The sequence below is a fragment of the Ranitomeya imitator genome, chromosome 3 (assembly GCF_032444005.1).
Source record: "Ranitomeya imitator isolate aRanImi1 chromosome 3, aRanImi1.pri, whole genome shotgun sequence".
Taxonomy (NCBI): domain Eukaryota; kingdom Metazoa; phylum Chordata; class Amphibia; order Anura; family Dendrobatidae; genus Ranitomeya; species Ranitomeya imitator.
The window spans coordinates 667,520,654-667,547,267 of record NC_091284.1 but is presented as its reverse complement, the minus strand read 5'-3'; the positions used below and the strand labels follow the sequence as shown (position 1 = coordinate 667,547,267).

The window sequence follows — 26,614 nt, the reverse complement described above, 5'->3', positions numbered from 1 at the left end:
GGTGAAGAAACTTCTTTTTTCTCCACCTCCGAGAAAAACTGATCCCACTCTGAACAAACTCTGACTAGAATAATCAGAATGTTTTTCTCGGATGGAGAGAAAACAGTTTTGTGCACATACCATAACATTCACATGTTCAGTATCTGGTCAGTATTTTACATCATTATGTGGAAGCCAAAATCAGGAGTGGAACAATCAAAGGAAAAACAGAGACGTCACCACTTCTTTATTTATCACCCACTCCTGATTTTGGCTTACAAATACTGAGGTAAAATACTGACCAAATACTGAATGTGTGAATGTGGCCTAACCCTGTATCTCTTATGACCCCATAACAGTACTCACAGCTCACAGCCTCTGTCCCAGGAGCAGTCACCTGCTAAGAAAAAAGTATTACTAACAATGCATTCATCAACTTAGTAGTAAACATAAGCAAATTCTATGTTGTAAAGAACAACTGTATATCTCTGAACTAATCTCTCGATATCTTCAAACAAGCTCCAGTCCTCCCAAGATCTCCCCCTCTCCTCCATACTCATACGTTCCTCACCCAATTGCCTCCAAGACTTCTCCTGAGTGTCCGCCAACCTCTGAAAGTCTGTGCCCAGACACATTGGATTATCCACCACATTTGTAACTTTCAGATGGATCTTGAAAACCCATCTCTTCAAGAGAGCCTACAGCCTGCATGCGTTATGGACCTGGTGGTTAGGAGCACCCGGCACGACCTGATAGTTAAACTGACACAGGACAAGCTCTGGGATGTGGGAGCTCTGCTGACCACAACCCCTAATCCTATCACAACAACTAGAAATAGCCGTGGAGCGTTCCTGACTCTCCCTAGACGCCTCTTCACAGCCTAAGAGCTAGCTAGCCCTAGAGATAGAAAATAAAGCCTACCTTGCCTCAGAGAAATTCCCCAAAGGAAAAGGCAGCCCCCCACATATATTGACTGTGAGTAAAGATGAAAGTCACAAACGCAGAAATGAAACAGGTTTCAGCAAAGGGAGGCCAGACTTACTAAACAGACAGAGGATAGGAAAGGTATCTTTGCGGTCAGCACAAAAAACTACAAAAGACCACGCAGAGTGTGCAAAAAGACCTCCGCACCGACTAACGGTGCGGAGATGCCACTCTGCATCCCAGAGCTTCCAGCTAGTAAGGCAAAATCATGATATCCAGCTGGACAAGGCAACAATGAACAAATAATAACTGGCAGAAACTTAGCTTCTGCTGGAGTAGACAGGTCACCAGAAAGATCCAAGAGCGAACTGAACAAATGCAGGAACATTGACAGCTGGCATGGAGTAACGATCTGAGTGGAGTTAAATAGAGCATGGCTGGCTGCTCTATTTAACTCCAAAGAATAAAGAATAAATCACGTCACCTGTGGAAGGAACCTCAGAAGCAGCAGCTCCACTCACAGCCACCAGAGGGAGTCCATGGACAGAACTCGCCGAAGTACCATTCACGACCACAGGAGAGAGTTCGACAACAGAATTCACAACAGCATGAACCCCGCTTCCACCTCACCACCACCAGAGCTCACCAACCCATAAACCTACTGTTTCCCCAATATCCTTCTCCCCTCTGTACCAGTCTGTCATTTTTAGGATGTTGACCATATTTTATATTTGTGTCTTGTTTGTGACCCCTTCTCATGGACATCACCATGGATCCATAGTGCTCCAAAACTAAATAATAAAAATAATAATAAATAATAATCTGCCCTTAATGTGAATAAAACTTGCAAAAAATATTTTTAATTTGAAATTATTATATGAAAATACTGACTGTAATTGTGCTGGATGTTACAGCTGGCAGCATCATAGTTGACATCAATGGCGGCACAAGACTTGGGAGCTTTGATGAAAAGCAAAATTAGGAATGCCAATGTACATTCATTTTAGAAAATGTTAGGATATTACATGATGTCAATATAATAAAATATGATATCTGAACATTACAACTGTCAAAGGAACCTCACGTATTGTGCAATGCATCTCATAAAGTGTTTCCCCCAAACTTACTGTAAGTATTTTTTATCCTGCCCCCAGTAGTAGTAATAGTAAATAAAAAGCCAGGTCACAAAAAAGTACACACACAGAAGTTGAAATCCTACTCTACTATCTATAGCAGAGACTGAATAATCAGCAGCATCGAGAACAATACGGGTTTTTACTGAGCATTGTAGCTGTGAATACATCAGCAAATTGAAATACAGTAGAAAGCAGAAACAATATTTCTGTGTGTAACTCTGGCTCTTCTCAGATGTTTTATTACCATAGACCACATCAAAGTTGAATGTGCAGAGAAACATAGATCCTCTAAATGTAGACCAGTACAAGTTTTTTAATGAAACCCAAAAACATGCATTTAGGTAAAAATATTGTTCCCAGAGGTGAACTGAGGACTGAAGTCATCATCTGAGATTCAAAATCTTCCACAGTTTATTCTTTCAAAATGTCTTAAAGTGGGATACGTTTGAGAATGACTCTTAGTTGTGATGCTACACATTAGGACTTCTGACATAAAGTGCATCTGTAGCTAGAATGGAACATATGACTGACATACAAGGACATCTGTAAATTCATGAGAGCATATTTTTTAGAAACAAACCGTACAAAGCCGTTTAAGGCCATTACTAGAGGTTTCTATGATTTCTAGAGGTATGAAAACCCATACCTGAGAAAGTGGAGGTGGTCCAGCCATGGGTGGGATCATAGGTGGCAACATTACATGTGGTATTGGAGGCATTGCTGGAGGTCTTTGTCCTATTGGTGGTAGTCCAATCGGTGGAAAAGGAGGTGGAAGACCTGGTGGTGGCAGCTATGAGAATACGCAAGAAAAAAGTGATTAACGGAGACAGAATAGAAACGCTGGACCGAATGGGAGAGTACAAATGTGCCCTGCAGCGCCATTCTTGTCTATGACACTGATACTGCCAGTCTTACGGGCTTGAGTGAAGCTGCAGGGTATACAGTTAGGTCCATATATATTTGGACAGAGACAACATTTTTCTAATTTTGGTTATAGACATTACCACAATGAATTTTAAACAAAACAATTCAGATGCAGTTGAAGTTCAGACTTTCAGCTTTCATTTGAGGGTATCCACATTAAATTTGGGTGAAGGGTTTAAAAGTCTCAGCTCCTTAACATGTGCCACCCTATTTTTAAAGGGACCAAAAGTAATTGGACAATCGACTCCAAGGCTATTTCATGGACAGGTGTGGGCAATCCCTTCATTATGTCATTCTCAATTAAGCAGATAAAAGGCCTGGAGTTGATTTGAGGTGTGGTGCTTGCATTTGGAAGGTTTTGCTGTGAAGTAAACATGCGGTAAAGGAGCTCTCCATGCAGGTGAAACAAGCCATCCTTAAGCTGCGAAAACAGAAAAAACCCATCCAAGAAATTGCTACAATATTAGGAGTGGCAAAATCTACAGTTTGGTACATCCTGAGAAAGAAAGAAAGCACTGGTGAACTCATCAATGCAAAAAGACCTGGGCGCCCACGAAAGACAACAGTGGTGGATGATCGCAGAATAATCTCCATGATGAAAAGAAATCCCTTCACAACAGCCAACCAAGTGAACAACACTCTCCAGGAGGTAGGCGTATCAATATCCAAATCTACCATAAAGAGAAGACTGCATGAAAGTAAATACACAGGGTTCACTGCACGGTGCAAGCCACTCATAAGCATCAAGAATAAAAACTCTAGACTGGACTTTGCTAAAAAACATCTAAAAAAGCCAGCACAGTTCTGGAAGAACATTCTTTGGACAGATGAAACCAAGATCAACCTCTACCAGAATGATGGAAAGAGAAAAGTATGGCGAAGGCGTGGTACAGCTCATGATCCATAGCATACCACATCATCTGTAAAACACAGCGGAGGCATTGTGATGGCTTGGGCATGCCTGGCTGCCGGTGGCACTGGGTCACTAGTGTTTATTGATGATGTGACACAGGACAGAAGCAGCCGAATGAATTCTGAGGTATTCAGAGCCATACTGTGTGCTCAGATCCAGCCAAATGCAGCCAAACTGATTGGTCGTCGTTTCATACTACAGATGGACAATGACCCAAAACATAAAGCCAAAGCAACCCAGGAGTTTATTAAAGCAAAGAAGTGGAATATTCTTGAATGGCCAAGTCAGTCACGTGATCTCAACCCAATTGAGCAGCATTTCACTTGTTAAAGACTAAACTTCAGACAGAAAGGCCCACAAACAAGCAGCAACTGAAAACCACCGCAGTGAAGGCCTGGCAGAGCATCAAAAAGGAGGAAACACTGCGTCTGGTGATGTCCATGAGTTCAAGACTTCAGGCAGTCATTGCCAACAAAGGGCTTTCAACCAAGTACTAAAAATGAACATTTTATTTAAAATTATTGAATCTGTCCAATTACTTTTGGACCCTTTAAAAACAGGGTGGCACATGTTAAGGAGCGTAAACTCCTAAACCCTTCATCCAATTTTAATGTGGATACCCTCAAATGAAAGCTGAAAGTCTGAACTTCAACTGCATCTGAATTGTTTTGTTTAAAATTCATTGTGGTAATGTCTATTAGCAAAATTAGAAAAATGTTGTCTCTGTCCAAATATATGTGGACCTAACTGTATGTCTGACTTTTTAACTGTTCCAGTCTTCAGTTTTGCGGCCAGGGATGAACTGAGGTTAGGAAGCTCTGACCTAACAATTATCACTTATCGAGACTGGAATAATTGAAGGTAATCTTTCACCAGAGATCACAATACAGCCTGCATACATTAATGAATAGATTTCTCAGACCTGATGAGGCTGTCATACTTCTTTTGAAAGTCCATGCAAGAAAGCCTGTGTAATCCTTTTTAAAAGTTTACCTTTCTGATGATAAAATAAGCATTTTATGAGTCCATCTCTAGTTGGATTACACAGCCATTCTGACGTTGATTTTGAAAGTAAGTACATCAGCCCTATCTTGTCTAAGAGAGCCATTATAATTGCAGTCTGTATTGTGAATTCTGATGACAGATCCATTTTAAATCTCTAGAGAAGTGTCTCTACAGTGGAAATCGCCTACCTGCTGAGGAATAAGCACTGTCTCTAAAGCTGTCACACAAAGTCCTTTCAGGCCCTGATAAGAGGTCCACCTTAACCCCTTCCCGCCGCGGCCCTTTTTCGTTTTTGTGTTTTCATTTTTCGCTCCCCTCCTTCCCAGAGCCATAACTTTTTTATTTTTCCGTCAATATGATCATGTGAGGGGTTATTTTTTGCGGGACGAGTTGTACTTTTGAACGATACCATTGGTTTTACCATGTCTTGTACTAGAAAACGGGAAAAAAAGTCCAAGTGTGGTGAAATTGCAAAAGAAGTGCAATCCCACATTTGTTTTTTTGTTTGGCTTTTTTGCTAGCTTCACTAAATGCTAAAACTGACCTGATATTATGATTCCCCAGGTCATTATGAGTTCATAGACACCTAACATGTCTAGGTTATTTTTTATCTAAGTGGTGAAAAAAATTCAAAACTTTGCTAAAAAAAAAAAAAATTCTCACTACGCTGTTTAGCGATCAGGTTAATGTTTTTTTTTTATAAATCGGGCGATTCTGAACGCGGCGATACCAAATATGTGTTGATTTGATTTTTTTTTATAGCTTTATTTTGGATGGGGCGAAAGGGGGGTGATTTAAACTTATATTTTTAAAAAAATTTTCATATTTTTAAAAACATTTTTTTTAACTTTTGCCATGCTTCAATAGCCTCCATGGGAGGCTATAAGCTGGCACCACTCGATCGGCTCAGCTACATAGCAGCGATCATCAGATCGCTGCTATGCAGCTGAATTGCAGCCTTGCTATGAGCGCACAGCAGGCCTGCATCAGTAACCATAGAGGTCCTAAGGACCTCTATGGTTACCCATCCTGATGCATCACTGACCCCCGATCATGTGACGGGGGTCGGTGATGCGCTCATTTCCGGCCGCACGGCAGTTAAATGACGCTGTCAGCGTTTTACAGCGGCATTTAACAGGTTAATAGCGGCGGGTGAATTGCGATTTCACCCGCCGCTATTGCACGCACGTCAGCTGTACAAAACAGCTGACATGTCGCGACTTTGATGTGGGCTCACCGCCAGAGCCCACTTCAAAGGGGGAGACACGACATGCGCCGTACTAGTACGGCGCATGTCATGAAGGAGTTAAATCAGGATTCCACAGATCATGCTGTTACAATGAGTGCTGCTGGTCATTTTCCCACCAGCTAATCACTTGATATAGTTCTCATTCAGATTTCTAGCTGCCATCTAAAAGATTAGCTGTCATCTCTGACACCAATGAAGATGAATAAGAGGAAGGAGAAAAGCAGCCGTCAGACACCTTTGTTTCCAACCTGTCAGATCCGTTTCCTCTGAAGGAAGATATAGAGGGCGGGCTGTTACCATAGACATTGGAAAAGTGGAAATCCCTGTAAAATCAATAGAGTCCACTAACTTGTAACTAAACCCAAAAACACAACTAATGGTTTTTTTATATTAAGTTCAAGATATGAAATACAGACACAAGGACAAATTAGAGGGTGAGTAGCTGTAGGAACTCCAGAAAAAAAAATCCCACTCATAGAAGAACATATGTATGCATGATAAGCAATCATATAAACACAGTACAGAATATATACCACTGGTTTAGTAACTGGTCAGTCAGTATTTCTGATGACCATGATTTTTTTTTATATCTTAGACTTCGTCAAATTTGATTTTTATATCCATTAGTTGTGATTGTAGTCGTGGCACATTTGTTTTCGGGTTTATTTATGTCTTATAGTGATCTCTGGGAGACATTGCAGGTTTCTGACGTTTACTTGTAACTATATTACATGGCTTTTGTACAATGTGTGGTTCACAGTTCTTGTCATTGGGAGCAGTTGCCAGATTTATCATCACACACACCCTAAGGGTACCGTCACACAATGGCACTTTTGTCGCTACGACGGTACGATTCGTGACGTTCCAGCGATATCCATACGATATCGCTGTGTCTGACACGCAGCAGCGATCAGGGATCCTGCTGAGAATCGTACGTCGTAGCAGATCGTTTGGAACATTCTTTCGTCGCTGGATCTCCCGCTGTCATCGCTGGATCGGTGTGTGTGACACCGATCTAGCGATGCGTTCGCTTGTAACCAGGGTAAACATCGGGTTACTAAGCGCAGTGCCGTGCTTAGTAACCCGATGTTTACCCTGGTTACCAGCGTAAATGTGAAAAAAAAAAAACACTACATACTTACCTTCCAGTGTCCGTCAGGTCCCTTGCCGTCTCCTTCCCGCACTCACTGACTGCCGGCCGTAAAGTGAAAGCAGAGCACAGCGGTGACGTCACCGCTGTGCTGTGCTTTCACTTTACGGCCGGCAGTCAGTGAGTGCGGGAAGCAGACGGCAAGGGACAGACACCGGAATGTAAGTATGTACTGTTTGTTTTTTTTTACGCTGGTAACCAGGGTAAACATCGGGTTACTAAGCGCGGTCCTGCGCTTAGTAACCCGATGTTTTCCCTGGTTACCCGGGGACCTCGGCATCGTTGGTCGCTGGAGAGCTGTCTGTGTGACAGCTCTCCAGCGACCACACTGCGACTTACCAACGATCACGGCCAGGTCGTATCGTTGGTCGTGATCGTTGGTAAATCGTATAGTGTGACGGTACCCTAACATCTTAGGCTATGTTCACAGGTCCAGTATGTATTTCTGTTTTTTGCATCCATATAGAGAATACAAAAACAGAAATAAAAGGATCCAGTACTGGATCCAATCCATGAAATAGGGATGGAAATGTTCCAAATTCTCAACAATTACAGTGGCATGTAAAGTTTGGGCACCCCTTGTCAAAATTACTGTTATTGTGAGCAGTTGAGCAAGCTAGAGATGAAATGATGTGTAAAGTTAAAGATGACACATTTCCTTTGTATTTTAGGCAGAAAAAATTACAAAAAGGAAAATGGGCCGATGCTAAAGTTTGGGCGCCCTGCATAGTACCTAATAGCACCCCCTTATGAAAGTATCACAGCTTGTAAACACTTCTTGTAGCCAGCCAAGAGTCTTTCAATTCCTGTTTGAGGGATTTTCATCCATTCTTCCTTGTAAAATTCTTCCAGTTCTGTGAGATTCCTGGGTTGTCTTGCATGCGCTGCTAATTTGAGGTCAAGTCACAGATTTTCAATTATGCTCAGATCAGGGGCCTGTGAGGGCCATTGTAAAACCTTCAGCTTGCGCCTTTTGAGGTAGTCTATTGTGGATTTTGACGTTTGTTTAGGATCCTTATCCATTTCTGGAAGCCATCCTCTTTTCAACTTCAGCTTTTTTACAGATGGTGTTACGCTTGCATCAAGAATTTGTAGAAATTGAATTTATTCTATTCTTCCCTCTACCTGTGAAATGTTCCCAGTGCCATTGGCTATGACACAAGCCCCAAGCATGATTGATCCACCCGCATGTTTAATGGCTGATGACATGTTCTGTTCCTGAAATTCTGTGCCATTTTTTCCAAAATGCATCAGGCTTGTTTAGATGTTCTTTCGCATACTTCTAACGCTGAGTTTTATGGTGTGGAAGCAGGAGAGGTTTTCTTCTGATGACTCTTCCATGAAGGCCATATTTATGCAGGTGTCTCAGAACAGTAGAACAATGTACCACAACTCCAGAGTCTACTAAATCTTTTTTAAGTTCTTTTGCATCAAGCAGGGGTTCTGATTTGCCTCTCTAGCAATCCTATCAGCAGCTCTCACTGAAATTTTGCTTGGTCTGCCAAATCTTATCTTGACCTCCACTGTCCCTGTTAACTGCCAATTCTAAGTTACATTTTGAACTTAGGAAAGGGAGACTTGAAAACGCTTTGCTATCTTCTTATATCCTTCTCCTGCTTTGTGGTTCTCCACCATTTTCGGTGTCAGAGTGATAGGCAGCTGCTTAGAAAAAACCATGGCTGCTGTTTTTTGGCGCAAGGTTAGAGGAGGCTGGGTTATAATAAAGCTGGGAAATTTGCATCACCTGGCCTTTCCCAAAAATGATAGCGAACAATCCATAACCCTAACTGGCTAATTAAGGTCTGAAATCTTGGTCAAAGTTATCTGACCACACAAATCTCCAATGGGGCAGCCGAAATGGTGCAACCAAAAAGGATACAAGGTATCCAAAAATCACCACTCAAAGAGGTATGTAGTATTAACCCCTTCATGACCTTGGGATTTTCCGTTTTTCTGTGTTCGTTTTTCGCTCCCCTCCTTCCCAGAGCCATAACTTTTTATTTTTCCGTCAATATGGCCATATGAGGGCTTATTTTTTGCGAAACAAGTTGTACTTTTGAATGACATCATTGGTTTTAGCATGTCGTGTACTAGAAAACGGGAAAAAAATTCCAAGTGCGGTGAAATTGCAAAAAAAGAGCAGTCTCACACTTGTTTTTTGTTTGTTTTTGCTAGGTTCACTAAATGCTAAAACTGACTTGCCATTATGATTCTCCAGGTCATTACGAGTTCATAGACACGTAACATGACTAGGTTATTTTTTATCTAAGTGGTGAAAAAAAATCCAAACTTTGATAAAAAAAAAAAAAATTGCACCATTTTCCGATACCCGTAGCGTCTCCATTTTTCATGATTTGGGGTCGGTTGAGGATTTATTTTTTGCGTGCCAAGCTGGCGTTTTTAATGATACCATTTCGGTGCAGATACGTTCTTTTGATCGCCAGGTTATTGCATTTTAATGCAATGTCGCAGCGACCAAAAAACGTAATTCTGGCGTTTCAAATTTTTTTCTCGCTACGCTGTTTAGCGATCAGGTTAATGCTTTTTTTTTATTGATAGATCGGGCGATTCTGAATGCGGCGATACCAAATATGTGTAGGTTTGATTTTTTTTTATTGATTTATTTTGAATGGGGCAAAAGGGGGGTGATTTAAACTTTTATATTTTTTTTTTAAATTTTTTCATTTTTTTTTACTTTTTTTTACTTTTTCCATGCTTCAATAGCCTCCGTAGGAGGCTAGAAGCTGGCACAACTCGATCGCCTCTGCTACATAGCAGCGATCATCAGATCGCTGCTATGCAGCAGAAATGCAGGTGTGCTATGAGTGCCGACCACAGGGTGGCGCTCACAGCTACCGGGGATCAGTAACCATAGAGGTTTCAAGGACCTCTATGGTTACTATACAGAAGCATCGCTGACTCCCGATCATGTGACGGGGGTCAGCGATGCGCTCATTTCCGGCCACCCGGCCGGAACCACCGGTTAAATGCCGCTGTCAGTATTTGACAGTGGCATTTAACTAGTTAATAACGGCGGGTGAATCACTGACATGTCCCGACTTTGATGCGGGCTCACCGCTGGAACCCGCATCAAAGCAGGGTTCTGACCTCGGATGTACTATCCCGTTCGAGGTTAGAAAGGGGTTAAAATAGAATATAAATTTTATTACAAATATTCACATATTAAAAAAAACTTCAATCAAAAAGTAAACCTGAAACATGTTAGAGGAATCAAAGAGGAAATGAATCAGGTATAAAAAGGTGGCAAGAGTGGAATAAGGTCAGGCTGTACTAATAGCATAGATATATATATAAACCCTACATACCATGGATGCAAAAAAAAAGATAAATAATTGTATGAATATACAAATAAGGGCATGGAAGAAATATATCTTGGTACCGTGTTAGCAAATAAGGGCAAAGATTTGTAGATCCACATGGGGAGGGGTACAGAGTAAAGCTCATTAAGGTAATGAATATGCAAGCGTCTCCACTACCATAGGCGTGGAGCGCATATTCATTACCTTAATGAGCGGTACCACGTGACCGCTCAGCACAGGAAGAGCTGACATCGGGACAACGGACATGCAGGGACGTGCAGCGACGGCGCGAGGAGGGTGAGTACGACAGGGAGGATGGGGGAGGACGGGGGAGAGCCAAGCCATGCATACAAGGATGGGACAGGGGGAGCCGAGTCATGCATACAAGATGGGACGGGGGGAGCCATGCATACAAGGATGGGACGGGGGAGCCGAGCCATGCATACAAGATGGGAAGGGGGAGCCATGCATACAACAAGGGGACCGGGGGAGCCATGCATACAACAGGGGGAGCCACACAGAGCAAGACAGGGATGAGGGGACAATGCATACCGGGCTTATACTCGAGTCAAAAAGCTTACGCAGTTTTCCGTGGCAAAATTAGGTGCCTCGAGTCGGTTTATACTCGAGTATATACGGTATCCTCAAAAATGTTGAACTACTTATTAGCCTGAGAGATGGAGGAAAATTATTATTTTCAACCACCACTTGCTGTCTTAATCCTTAAAGAAGCCCTACCATGATTTTGTTTTCACTCTAAATCTGTGCATTTGCATATAGTGTACTCTCATTGTGTTAATGTGTTCCCCTACATCCATCTTCTCCAATATCCAGAGCCATTATGCTCCTCTTCTGAGAGACCTCCCTGCTCTTCTGACTCTTGAGGTGACACTGCGCTCTGCGTGACCTTGGAGTGGCTTTTACGGTGTAAGCCTGAGGAGCGTCAGAATGAGATACGGTAGATTTATATTATAAAAGCGACTTCCGACTCACGCATAGAGCATAGAGAGATCTGGACAGACTGAAGTGCGGTGACATCACTCAGAATAGGACCGGAACTGCGATGGATACCAAAGAAGATGGCGGTAGGAAAGCATAATAACACACTGAGAGTAAACTACGGTACACACACACAGATTTAGGTTAAAAGAACTTCTTTAAACACTCTCCTGGTTTTGCTACATGCAAAAAAAAAAAAAACAAGAAAACTCATTAAAAATCTTAACCGGGTAGTATAGGACCCCTGAGCTCCTTCGCAAAGGAAATCTCTACATCTGCTGGAATTGGCAAAAATCCTCCCCTACACCAACTGGTTCACATTTAGGCATCTTCAATGTGCCACAGAACTGACAAATATAATGTAAGCACAATAATGGCAGCTGAGCTTCTTAACTCACACCTTTGGGGATCAAAGGACCCTTCTCTCGGGTACCAGCGGTACCATCTTGAGAAGTTGGGAAGACAAGTGGCACAATGTGCTTATCAAGACATGGCAACCGAGGTGGACTTTAGAAACAAGGACATCCTACTAGTATGCCTTCTACAGATTACTGTGACACATACCACTACCAGCTTCTTTATGTAGTCTGTAGGTAGAACATCTCTAATTCTCCCTCTCCCAAACCAGGACCTTTCATTGTTTAATGGATGTACAACCCCCAGGCTCGGTTAGCTCCCCACCTCTATCTATACCTTTTACAGTTCACATTCCCGCATTATGTTGTTTCCTATACTGGTCTAAAATTCTTGAATAGTTTCTGTTTTGTCTGATTCATCTTTACTAAATAGAGAATTAAGAACAACCTATTATGTTCTGCATATGAAGAGTTCATGAACACAGGGAAGCAAGCCTTTATGAAGAAGTGAAGCCACAGATCTACCATCCTGTTACATGTACTAACAACGCTAGGAGCCCGATTAATCATTTGCATTTTTGTTTTAAGTCACTTTTCTTTTCTACCTTACAGTATTCACTGATATTGATTGCACCAAAATATGCCCCCTGTCTGTCACCATTTTTGCAACATTCTGAGCAAAAGGTTGCAACTTTTTCAAAATGTCATCATAAAACATTTTTTGAAAATATGTGCAGAAATCCACATAGGGGATGGAGAAGACTTGCGCCGACTTTATGAAAAGTTGCAATTGATGAATCAGCTGAAAACACGTAGAATTGCTAAACTCTGCCTACAAAGCAGAAAAAAATAGGGGAGCACTGATAAAATAGACTGCAAAAAAATTGAATAATTAAATGGGCACAAAAAAAGGGGGCAAAATGCACAGAAGAATTAAAAAAAACAGGCGCAAAAGCAATGATGAATCAGGACCTTCGTACTTAAGACCGAGCACACAGTGGTAAGAGTTGTCCACTTACAAAAGGTGGAGGCATCAGAGGAGGAGCATTCGGGAAAGGGACCGTCTGACCAGGTGGAGCTGTTCCTGAGTCTGGTGCTGACTGGAAAATAAAGAGATAATGCAAATTCTCAGAAATATTGACAGTTTGGATTCTGAGACAATGCAATGAGAAAAATACAGCACAGAAAAAAGTAAAATATAACATGAATTCCATCAATATTTGGGGTAACTGCCTTTTGCCTTCAAAACAGCCATATAAATGGCCCACCCTGTATATACAGTATACAGCTGTATCTCACAAAATTAGAATATCATCAAAAAGTTAATTAATTGCAGTTCTTCAATACAAAAAGTGAAAATCATATATTAGACAGACTCATTACAAACAGAGGGATCTATTTCAAGTGTTTATTTCTGTTAATGTTGATGATTATGGCTTGCAGCCAATGAAAGCCCAAAAGTCATTATCTCAGTAAATTAGAATACTTTATAACTCCAGCTTGAAAAAAAAATATTATAACATCTGAAATGTTGGCCTACTGAAATGTCCACACTGTCAAAACTACCAATACCTGGTTTAAAAACAACAGTATCGCTGTGCTTGATTGGGGAGCAAACTCATCTGACCTTAACCCCTTCATGATCCAGCCTATTTTGACCTTAAAGACCTTGCCGTTTTTTGCAATTCTGACCAGTGTCCCTTCATGAGGTAATAACTCAGGAATGCTTCAATGGATCCTAGCGATTTTGAGATTGTTTTTTCGTGACATATTGGGCTTCATATTAGTGGTAAATTTAGGTCAATAAATTCTGTGTTTATTTGTGATAAAAACGGAAATTTGGCGAAAATTTTGAAAATTTTGCAATTTTCACATTTTGAATTTTTATTCTGTTAAACCAGAGAGTTATGTGATACAAAATAGTTAATAAATAACATTTCCCACATGTCTACTTTACATCAGCACAATTTTGGAAACAAAATTTTTTTTTGCTAGGAAGTTATAAGGGTAAAAATTTGACCAGCGATTTCTCATTTTTACAACGAAATTTACAAAACCATTTTTTTAGGGACCACCTCACATTTGAAGTCAGTTTGAGGGGCCTATATGGCTGAAAATACCCAAAAGTGACAACATTCTAAAAACTGCACCCCTCAAGGTACTCAAAACCACATTCAAGAAGTTTATTAACCCTTCAGGTGCTTCACAGCAGCAGAAGCAACATGGAAGGAAAAAATGAACATTTAACTTTTTAGTCACAAAAATGATATTTCAGCAACAATTTTTTTATTTTCCCAATGGTAAAAGGAGAAACTGAACAACGAAAGTTGTTGTCCAATTTGTCCTGAGTACGCTGATACCTCATATGTGGGGGTAAACCACTGTTTGGGCGCACGGCAGGGCTTTGAAGGGAAGGAGCGCCATTTGACTTTTTGAATGAAAAATTGGCTGCACTCTTTAGCGGACACCATGTCACGTTTGGAGAGCCCCCGTGTGCCTAAAAATTGGAGCTCCCCCACAAGTGACCCCATTTTGGAAACTAGACGCCCCAAGGAACTTATCTAGATGCATAGTGAGCCCTTTAAACCCCCAGGTGCTTCACAAATTGATCCGTAAAAATGAAAAAGTACTTTTTTTTCACAAAAAAATTCTTTTAGCCTCAATTTTTTTATTTTCACATGGACAACAGGATAAAATGGATCCTAAAATTTGTTTGGCAATTTCTCCTGAGTACACCGATACCTCACATGTGGGGGTAAACCACTTTTTGGGCACATGGTAAGGCTCGGAAGGGAAGGAGCGCCATTTGACTTTTTGAATGAAAAATTATCTCCATCGTTAGCGGACACCATGTCGCGTTTGGAGAGACCCTGTGTGCTTAAACATTGGCGCTCCCCCTCAAGTGACCCCATTTTGGAAACTAGACGCCCCAGGGAACTTATCTAGATGCCTAGTGAGCACTTTAAACCCTCAGGTGCTTCACAAATTGATCCGTAAAAATGAAAAAGTACTTTTTTTTCACAAAAAATTTCTTTTCGCCTCAATTTTTTCATTTTCACATGGGCAATAGGATAAAATTGATCCTAAAATTTGTTGAGCAATTTCTCCCGAGTACGGCGATACCTCATATGTGGGGGTAAACCACTGTTTGGTCACACGGCAGGGCTCGGAAGGGAAGGCGCGCCTTTTGACTTTTTGAATGGAAAATTAGCTCCAATTGTTAGCGGACACCATGTCGCATTTGGAGAGCCCCTGTGTGCCTATGCAATGGAGCTCCCCCACAAGTGACCCCATTTTGGAAACTAGACCCCCCAAGGAACTTATCTAGATGCATACTGAGCACTTTAAACCCCCAGGTGCTTCACAGAAGTTTATAATGCAGAGCCATGAAAATAAAAAATAATTTTTCTTTTCTCAAAAATGATTTTTTAGCCTGGAATTTCCTATTTTGCCAATGGTAATAGGAGAAATTGGACCACAAATGTTGTTGTCCAGTTTGTCCTGAGTACGGAGATACCCCATATGTGGGGGTAAACCACTGTTTGGGTGCACGGCAGGGCTCAGAAGGGAAGGCACGCCATTTGGCTTTTTAAATGGAAAATTAGCTCCAATCATTAGCAGACACCATGTCACGTTTGGAGAGCCCCTGTGTGCCTAAACATTGGAGATCCCCCACAAATGACCCCATTTTGGAAACTAGACCCCCAAAGGAACTAATCTAGATGTGTGGTGAGGACTTTGAACCCTCAAGTGCTTCACAGAAGTTTATAACGCAGAGCCATGAAAAAAAAATATATATATTTTCTCAAAAATGATTTTTTAGCCCGCAATTTTTTATTTTCCCAAGGGTAACAGGAGAAATTTGACCCCAAAAGTTGTTGTCCAGTTTCTCCTGAGTACGGTGATACCCCATATGTGGGGGTAAAACACTGTTTAGGCACATGCTGGGGCTCGAAAGTGAAGTAGTGACGTTTTGAAATGCAGACTTTGATGGAATGCTCTGCGGGCATCACGTTGCGTTTGCAGAGCCCCTGATGTGGCTAAACAGTAGAAACCCCCCACAAGTGACCCCATTTTGGAAACTAGACCCCGAAAGGAACTTATCTAGATGTGAGGTGAGCACTTTGAACCCCCAAGTGCTTCACAGAAGTTCATAACACAGAGCAGTGAAAATAATAAATACGTTTTCTTTCCTCAAAAATAATTTTTTAGCCCAGAATTTTTTAATTTTCCCTAGGGTAACAGGAGAAATTTGACACCAATATTTGTTGTCCAGTTTCTCCTGAGTACGGTGATACCCCATATGTGGGGGTAAACTACTATTTGGGCACTTGCCGGGGCTCAGAAGTGAAGTAGTGATGTTTTGAAATACAGACTTTGATGGAATGCTCTACGGGCATCACGTTGCGTTTGCAGAGCCCCTGATGTGACTAAACAGTAGAAACCCCCCACAAGTGACCCCATTTCGGAAACTAGACCCCGAAATGAAATTATCTAGATAAGTGGTGAGCACTTTCAACCCCCAAGTGCTTCACAGAAGTTTATAACGCAGAGCGTGAAAATAATAAATACGTTTTCTTTCCTCAAAAATAATTTTTTAGCCCAGAATTTTTTATTTTCCCAAGGGTTACAGGAGAAATTGGACCACAAAAGTTGTTGTCCAGTTTCTCCTGAGTACGCTGATACCCCATGTGTGGGGGTAAACCACTGTTTGGGCACACGTCAGGGCTCAGAAGGAAAGTAGTGACTTTTGAAATGCAGACTTTGATGGAATGGTCTGCGGGCGTCACGTTGCGTTTGCAGAGCCCCTGGTGTGCCTAAACAGTAGAAACCCCCCACAAGTGACCCCATTTTGGAAACTAGACCCCCCAAGGAACTTATCTAGATATGTGGTGAGCACTTTCAACCCCCAAGTGCTTTACAGACGTTTACAACGCAGAGCCGTGAAAATAAAAAATCATTTTTCTTTCTTAAAAAATGATGTTTTAGCTAGCAATTTTTTATTTTCTCAAGGGTATCAGGAGAAATTGGACCCCAGTAATTGTTGCGTAGTTTGTCCTGAGTATGCTGGTACCCCATATGTGGGGGTAAACCACTGTTTGGGCACACGTCGGGGCTCGGAAGTGAGGGAGCACCATTTGACTTTTTGAATACAAGATTGGCTGGAATCAATGGTGGCGCCATGTTGCGTTTGGAGACCCCCTGATGTGCCTAAACAGTGGAAACCCCTCAATTCTACCTCCAACACTAACCCCCCCACACCCCTAATGCTAATCCCAACTGTAGCCATAACCCCAACACAACCCTAACCCCCCCACACCCCTAACCCTAATCCCAACTGTAGCCGTAACCCTAATCACAACCCTAACCCCAACACACCCCTAACCCTAACCACAACCCTAATTCCAACCCAACCCTAACCCTAAGGCTATGTGCCAACGTTGCGGATTCGTATGAGATTTTTCAGCACCATTTTTGAAAAATCCGCGGGTAAAAGGCACTGCGTTTTACCTGCGGATTTACCGCGGATTTCCAGTGTTTTTTGTGCGGATTTCACCTGCGGATTCCTATTGAGGAACAGGTGTAAAACGCTGCGGAATCCGCACAAAGAGTTGACATGCTGCGGAAAATACAACGCAGCGTTCCCGCGTGGTATTTTCCGCACCATGGGCACAGCGGATTTGGTTTTCCATATGTTTACATGGTACTGTAAACCTGATGGAACACTGCGGCGGATCCGCAGCCAAATCCGCACCGTGTGCACATAGCCTAATTCTAAAGGTATGTGCACACGCTGCGGAAAACGCTGCGGATCTGCAGCAGTTTCCCATGAGTTTACAGTTCAATGTAAACCTATGGGAAACAAAAATCGCTGTACACATGCTGCAGAAAAACTGCACGGAAACGCAGCGGTTTACATTCCGCAGCATGTCACTTCTTTCTGCGGATTCCGCAGCGGTTTTACAACTGCTCCAATAGAAAATCGCAGTTGTAAAACCGCAGTGAAATGCGCAGAAAAACCGCGGTAAATCCACAGCGGTTTAGCACTGCGGATTTATCAAATCCTCTGCGGAAAAATCCGCAGAGGAACAGAATACGTGTGCACATCCCGAACCCTACCCCTACCCCTACCCCTAACCCTACCCCTACTCCTACCCCTAACCCTACCCCTAACCCTAACCCTAGTTCTTACCCCAACCTTAGTGAAAAAAAAAAATCTTTATTTTTTTTTCCAGAAATAAAGAGAAATGAAGTGGCACTCACCCGATATTGCTATTTGAAAATGTCCTTTAATCAGAGCATACACTCACAGACATGTAGTGGAGAGGCGGCTTGGTAAGGAGAGAAGTGCAAGGGGAGGCAAGAGGACGACGGCCGTTTCGCGCAATTACATTACTATGGATGTTGAGCACCACCCTAATGCTATCGTTTATCGCATGCCGCAGTGGTTCTAATTTGAGTCTATCTGGTCCATATTTCTACGCTTGTTATTTGAGATTAGGGCAAACTCCACGTTACATTTTACCTGTGGAGGTAACACCTGGTGCCATTCCACTTCTATTTTTATTTTTTTTTATTGTCCCTACCTATGGGGGTGACAAAGGGGGGGGGTCATTTACTATTTTTTTTATTTTGATCACTGAGATAGGTTATATCTCAGTGATCAAAATTCACTCTGGAACGAATCTGCCGGCCGGCAGATTCGGCGGGCGCACTGCACATGCGCCCGCCATTTTGGAAGATGGCGGCGCCCAGGAAAGAAGACGGACGGACCCCGGGAGGCTAGGTAAGTATAAGGGGGGGAGATCAGGGCACGAGGGGGGCGTCGGAGCACGGGGGGGTGGATCGGAGCATGGGGGAGTGGATCGGAGCACGGAGTGTGGGATCGCTGTGCGGGCGGGTGGATCGGAGCACAGGGGGGGGATCGCTGTGCGGGGGGGGGGATCGGAGTGTGGGGGGGTTTGATTGGAGCACGGGGGGTGTGATTGGAGCACGGGGGGAGCGGACAGGAGGACGGGGGAGCAGAGCACAGGACGGAGGGGAGCGGAGCACAGATCGGGGGGCTGGGCGGGCGATCGGTGGGGTGGGGTGGGGGCACATCAATGTTTCCAGCCATGGCCGATGATATTGCAGCATCGGCCATGGCTGGATTGTAATATTTCACCAGTTTTTTAGGTGAAATATTACAAATCGCTCTGATTGGCAGTTTCACTTTCAACAGCCAATCAGAGCGATCGTAGCCACAGGGGGGGGGTGAAGCCACCTTCCCTGGGCTAAACTACCACTCCCCCTGTCCCTGCAGATCGGGTGAAATGGGAGTTAACCCTTTCACCCGATCTGCAGGGACGCGATCTTTCCATGACGCATATGCTGCATCATGGGTCGGAATGGCACCGACTTTCATGACGCAGCGTATGCGTCAAAGGTCGGGAAGGGGTTAACCCAATAGAGAATCTATGAGGTATTGTCAAGAGGGAGATGACAGACACCAGACCCAACAATGCAGACGAGCTGAAGGCTGCTATCAAAGCAACCTGGGCTTCCATAACACCTCAGATGTGCCACAGGCTGATCGCCTCCATGCCACGCCGCATTGTTGCAGTAATTGATGCAAAAGGAGCCCCGACCAAGTATTGAGTGCATTTACTGAACACACAATTCAGTAGGCCAACATTTTGGATGCTAAAACCAATTTTTCAAGCTGGTGTTATAAAGTATTCTAATTTACTGAGATAATGACTTTTGGGTTTCCACTGGCTGTAAGCCATAATCATCATTAAAAGAAATAAACACTTGAAATAAACAACGCAATTTGTAATGACTCTATGAGTTTCACTTTTTGTATTGAAGAACTGAAATACATTAACTTTTTGATGATATTCTAATTTTGTGAGATGCACGTGTGTGTGTGTGTGTGTGTGTGTGTGTGTGTGTGTGTGTGTGTGTGTGTGTGTGTGTGTGTGTGTGTGTGTGTGTGTGTGTGTGTGTGTGTGTGTGTGTTCATGCACTGGTGCATTACTCATCTCAGAAGTTGTGGGTAAAGCGACTCTCTGTATCACATGAAAGAACTCTAGTAACTTTGTGTAAGGAGGAGCTGTGTTGCCACAGTCTGTCGTGTACCCCGATATAAGGTGTGGGCAGCCTGATATAGGTCCATATAGTGCAGGCCCCCGTCAGTCTGTGATGAGGGGGCTGGGTATGTACCTTACACTATAATGGCTCAGTTGCTTCTGAATACGAGATGTATAAATCCAGACGTACTACTGCACTGTGCCAGGATGTGGGCGCACTGCGCCAGGTATGGGCACACTGTGCCAGGGTGTGAACGCACTTAGCCAGGTATGGGCATACTGTACCAGAGTGTGGGCGCACTTAGCCAGGTATGGGCACACTGTACCAGGGTGTGGGTGCACTGCACCAAGGTGTGGGCGCACTCCACCGGGTATGGGCATACTGTGGCAGGGTGTGGGCGCACTGTACCAGGTGTGGGCGCACTGTGCCAGGGTGTGGGCGCACTGTGCCACGTGTGGACACACTACACCAGGTATGGGCACACTGTGCCAGGGTGTGGGCGCACTTAGCCAGGTATGGGCACACTGTGCTACTAGGTGTGGGTGCACTGCACTAGGTATGGGCACACTGTGCTAGGGTGTGGGTGCACTGCACCAGGTATGGGCACACTGTACTAGGTGTGGGTGCACTGCACCAGGTATGGGCACACTGTGCTAGGGTGTGGGTGCACTGCACTAGGTATGGGCACACTGTACTAGGTGTGGGTGCACTGCACCAGGTATGGGCACACTGTGCTAGGGTGTGGGTGCACTGCACTAGGTATGGGCACACTGTACTAGGTGTGGGTGCACTGCACCAGGTATGGGCACACTGTGCTACTAGGTGTGGGTGCACTGCACCAGGTATGGGCACACTGTGCTAGGGTGTGGGTGCACTGCACTAGGTATGGGCACACTGTGCTAGGGTGTGGGTGCACTGCACCAGGTATGGGCACACTGTGCTAGGGTGTGGGTGCACTGCACCAGGTATGGGCACACTGTGCTAGGGTGTGGATGCACTGCACCAGGTATGGGTACTGTCACCATCACTGCGGGCTAATGTCACATATTAGACTTTTCCTGAAGTTGTGTCCCATTTACTCGCACTTTATAGCACAGATTACATCCTCGCCCGCCTGACTCCTGGCATCTGCAGTGAACGCTCCTTAAGGTTATCAATACATGATGCCCAGAATGCCCCAGTAATGCACCCAGGGGCCAGGTCCCATGCCACTGGTGACACACTGCTCACATGCCCCAGCAGCAGTAGGTGCCAGCACAGGCTCACATTGCCCTGTATGGATGGCTATGGCAGGATACACCCCCTGCACCAGGGTCTGACACCATGCCCTGCACCCATGCCCCCTACATATGGGCACTGCTATCCTCCCAGTGATGTACACAGCAGCCCGGACGCCTGCCAGCACCGCTGCCCCCGCAGTGACGCCACCATTCCCTGCAGCCGGGACCCAGATAAACAAAGCTGCCTTACCATCCCTGCTCCTGCCGACAGCTGCCGCAGGCTCCGCCCCCTCAACAAGCTGCACGCCCATTGGCGGCGGCTGTCACTGAGGGCGTGTCCAGCGGTGTCACTGGCGTCGTGCCGGGGCCATCTGTCAGTGGGCATCTCGGTCATGTCTGTGTGTGGACCGTTACATCACGGGGGCCTCCTGGTGGAATGCCCACTCGTGTACAGGGACTTGTCCCAGAGCCGGAAAGGTGGGCATCTCCCGACTACTGAAGATGGACACGAACATCAGCGTCCATGACTGTATCCACACCCCAACATAACAGTGCAGCACCGAGAAGGAGAAGTCCCGGCACCGGCAGATCACGTCTGGGCCGTCGCTCCCCGGTTCTGGCCCGGTTTTTCCGTGCATGCGGCATAAAGAGCTGTAAAGTTTCTTTTCATGTCCGGATAGTCAGTACATTTTTGCGTTTTTCATGGGCCATGTTGGGCCTTATTATTATTATTATGATTATTATTATTATTCTGTTATTTTCATACATACTTTTTATTTGTTGCTGACGGTAGTGGGAAAATGAAGGAAATGTCTGTATTTTACATTTTTAGGACCACCGATATACTTTTGAACATTTGCTCCGCTTTCTGTGAGAATTATTTTATATATCGGACACTTGGTGTTTTTTATGACAGAGTCGCAGCTATTAACACAGCTGATAACAGGTTTGGGTTCCCAGGGGCTTTTTTCATTTAATTTTTACAGCTTTTTATTTATTTTTCATTTATTGCATATAATGTGTGAAGCATTGAAGTTGCGCACCTCTCGGCCCCACGATGCTGGACAAGTGGACGTCTGACCGAGAAGGAAATGAACCATGATGTGTCCTTTATCTTCCGCACTAAGCTTCCTTGTGCCATGAACCCGTCTTCCATAACCTCGCCTTTGTAGCGGAGTTCGGCTGTTCCTCACCCAGTTTTAACCCCTTAGTGATAGAGCCAATTTGATACTTAATGACCAGGCCAATTTTTGAAATCAGTGTCACTTTATGAGGTTATAACTCTGGAACGCTTCAACGGATCCAACTGATTCTGAGATTGTTTTTTCGTAAAATATTGTACTTCATGTTAGCTGTAAAATTTATTCAATATGACTTGCGTTTATTTCTGAAAAAAAAGAAAATATGGCGAAAATTTTTAAAAATTCGCAATTTTCAAGCTTTGAATTTTTATGCCATTAAATCAGAGAGTGGTGTCACACAAAATAGTTAATAAATAACATTTCCCACATGTCTACTTTGCATCAACACAATTTTGGAAAGAACTTTTTTTTTTTAGTTAGGAAGTTGTAATGGTTAAAAGTTGACCAGCGATTGCTCCTTTTTCCAAACAAAATTTAGAAAACCATTTTTTTTAGGGACCATCTCAGATTTGAAGTGACTTTTGGGGGTCAATATAACAGAAAATACCCAAAAGTGACACCATTCTAAAAACTGCACCCTACATGGTGCGCAAAACCACATTCAAGAAGTTTATTAACCCTTCAGGTGCTTCACAAAAACTAAAACAATGTGGAAGGAAAAAAATGAACATGTTACTTTTTTCACAAAAAATTTACTTTGGAACCATTTTTTTTATTTTCACAGGGGTATCAGGAGAAAATGGACCACAGAATCTGTTGTGTAATTTCTCCTGAGTACACCAATACCCCATATGTGAGGAAATGCCACTGTTTGGGCTCATGGCAGGTCTCAGAAGGGAGGGAGCAACATTTGACTTTTGGAATGCAAAATTGTCTGGAATCAATGGTGGCGCCACATCACTTTCTATACCCCCCAGATGTACCTAAACAGTGAAACCCCCCAATTCTAACTCCAACCCTAACCCCAAAACACCCTTAACCCTAATCCCAACCATAACCCTAACCACAAACCTAACCCCAACACTCCCCTAACCATAACCCTAACCACAAACCTAACCCCCAACACACCCCTAATCCCTAACCACAAACCTAACCCCAACACACCCTTAACTCTAAGGGTATGTTCACACGTTCAGGATTTCCATCCTTTTTTTTTCCTGACTGTTTTTTAAAAAACTGCAGCTCTTGGCAGAAAACGCAGGTCCTTTTTTTGGTCCTTTTTTGGTCCGTTTTTGATGCGTTTTTTGATGCGTTTTTTTGATGCAGTTTTCTAGCCAGAGTCTGTGTGTTTTCTAGGAATTTTTTTAGGGTTAAAATGGCTGAAAATACCCTAACCCTACCCCTAACCCTACCCCTAACCCTAACCCTACCCCTAACCCTACCCCTAACCCTACCCCTACCCCTATTCTAACCTTAGTGAAAAAAAAAAAAAAAAAAATTCTTTATTTTTTTTATTGTCCCTACCTATGGGGGTGACAAAGGGGGGGGGGGGTGTCATTTACTATTTTTTTATTTTGATCACTGAGATAGGTTATATCTCAGTGATCAAAATGCACTTTGGAACGAATCTGCCGGCCGGCAGATTCGGCGGGCGCACTGCGCATGCGCCCGCCATTTTGCAAGATGGCGGCGCCCAGGGAGAAGACGGCCGGACGGACACCGGGACGCCGGGTGAGTATAAGGGGGGGAGATTAGGGCACGGGGGGGGCATCGGAGCACTGGGGGGGGGGCATCGGAGCACTGGGGGGGGGCATCGGAGCACGGGGGGGCGGGATCGGAGCACGGGGGGGCAGCCACACTCCGCCCACGCACTTCCTGCTGCAGCGGTTCTGCACATCAAACCGCAGTAAAACCCGCAGATATATTTTTGATCTGCGGGTTTTACTGCGGTTTGGACCTCACAATGGAGGTCTATGGGTGCAGAACCGCTGCGGCTCCGGAAAAAGAATTGACATGCTCCTTCTTTTTTCCGGGAGCTATTCAGCGCGTCTTTTTTTTTACAATTTCCGGACCATGTGCACAGTGTGTCCTGTTTTCCATAGGGTACAGTGTACTGTACCCTGCATGGAAAACAGCTGCGGAACCGCAGCGGCAAAACCGCCGCGGTTCCGCGGTAAAAAACGCACTGTGTGAACATGGCCTAACTCCAACCCTAACCACAAACCTAACCCTAACAAACCCCTAATCCCAATCCTAACCCTAACTTTAGCCCAACTCTAACACTAATAGAAAAATGGAAACACATTTATTTTTTTTATTTCATTATTTTCCCCTAACTAAAGTGGTGATAAAAGGGGGTTTTATTTACAATGTTTTTAAATTTTGATCACTTTGATAGGGTCTATCAGAGTGATCAAAATGAACAAATAGGAAAAATGTCCTATTGTTGTTGGGTGCCGGCCGATCTCGGCGGGTGCACTGCGCATGCGCCCGCCATTTTCTCCCGGAAGAAGACGCTGGCGGCCCGGGGAACTTCACAGGGGCATGCAGGGACACCAGAGGTACAGGGAGGGATCGGGGGACCCTATTTCTCCTCTACGATCTCCTGTGCGATCACATCAGAGGAGAGAGAAATTAAATGGAAAATCTGACATTTTTTTTGCAGTCGCCGTTATATCATTAATAACGGCGATTGCAACACCGACCCAAATCATGTTCTCGGCAGCCGAGACCCCGGAGAAATTCTGACTCTGGGGGGCACTATACACTTTTTCCACAGCGCTGTTAAAAAGCGGTGCTGTGGTTTAAGTACCCTTAATTGCTGCCATTAAAAGGCGTATCGGTCGTTAAGGGGTTAAACCCCATACACAGCTGTTTCTGTTTCAGTTAATGAGTACATTGTACATATAAAAGTGACCATTATCACCTGTTTAGTAGGTGACCAATCAGTGACATTGGCGCGGGATTTAAATCACGCTTCGCTGATTGGTCGCGCCCACCCCTACACTGCGTGGGGTGTGCTATATACTACGTGGGCTGTGCAATATACTACTTGGCTATGTTATATACTGCCTGGGCTGTGTTATATGCTACGTGGCCTGTGTTATATACTGCATGGGCTGTGCTATAAACTACGTGGCCTGTTTTATATACTGCGTGGGCTGTGCTATATACAGCGTGAGCTGTGCTATATACTGCATGGGCTGTGTTATATACTGCGTGGGCTGTTCTATATACTGCGTGGGCTGTGCTATATCCAATGTGGGCTGTGCTATATACTACGTGTCTGTGTTATATACTGCGTGGGCTGTGCTGTCTACTACCTGGCCTGTGTTATATACTGCGTGGCCTGAGTTATATACTGCGTGGGCTGTGTTATATACCACGTGGCTGTGCTATATACTATGTGCCTGTGCAATATATGACGTGGATGTGTTATATACTGCATGGGCTGTGTTATATACTACGTGGGCTGTGCTATACACTATGTGGGCTGTGCACTATACTACGTGGCTATGTTATATACTGCGTGGGCTGTGTTATATACTGCGTGGGCTGTGTTATATACTACACGGCTATGCTATATACTACATGAGCTGTGTTATATACTACGTGGCTTTGCTACATACTACGTGGGCTGTGTTATATACTACATGGCTGTGCATTCTAGAATACCCGATGCGTTAGAATCAGGCCACCATCTAATATATAATTGCCTAGAATACTACTTCCTGCAATTTGTGCCAACTTCCGTGGCTTTGTCCGGAGCTAATGTCCGGAGCTAATGTCCGGAGCTAATGTCCGGAGATTAATTGCCTAGAATACTACTTCCTGCAATTTGTGCCAACTTCCGTGGCTTTGTCCGGAGCTAATGTCCGGAGCTAATGTGCGGAGATAATGTCCGGAGCTAATGTCCGGAGCTAATGTCCGGAGATAAGTGACGTCAACAGTGTCCAGTGTCTGATTGGTTGCCGCCTGCTGCGAGCGACCAATCAGAAACGTGCCGTACTGTGACACACTCCGCCCGCCATTTTGGTGTGATTTTTGAATTTTTACCTTACAGCAAGTTTCTACTGCGTGGAGGAGGGCCCAGTGACGTTGCTCTTCAAGCTCCTGCCGAATTTCGTCAAAAAAATGATAATACCATTTACCAAAACTATATATATTTAGTTGTGAAGTGGTTCAGTGACATTTTCACACCAATTTTGAACTTTTGTTTGGTGTTTTCTCCATATACTGCCTATTATTTTTGTTCTTTCTTACTATTATTTATTAATTGTATTA

The 26,614-nt window shown here is 44.0% G+C and overlaps 1 protein-coding gene across 3 annotated transcripts in view; it reads right to left on the bottom strand.

Annotated features, from left to right (window-relative positions):
• PRPF40B (pre-mRNA processing factor 40 homolog B) overlaps positions 1 to 26,614 on the bottom strand; it is a 176,905-nt gene that overhangs the window by 119,022 nt on the left and 31,269 nt on the right. Inside the window, exons 1-5 of one of the 3 annotated variants that reach the window (XM_069758314.1) lie at positions 21,499 to 21,545; positions 12,975 to 13,055; positions 2,686 to 2,829; positions 1,795 to 1,863; positions 346 to 379 (exon numbers count right to left, since the gene is read on the bottom strand). In XM_069758314.1, coding sequence (XP_069614415.1) covers positions 346 to 379; positions 1,795 to 1,863; positions 2,686 to 2,829; positions 12,975 to 13,055; positions 21,499 to 21,501 — 331 coding nt within the window. In that variant the 5' untranslated portion in view covers positions 21,502 to 21,545. Of the gene's footprint in view, positions 1 to 345; positions 380 to 1,794; positions 1,864 to 2,685; positions 2,830 to 12,974; positions 13,056 to 21,498; positions 21,546 to 26,614 lie in introns of those variants that run through there. The other 2 variants (XM_069758315.1, XM_069758313.1) reach the window with 2 other exon arrangements.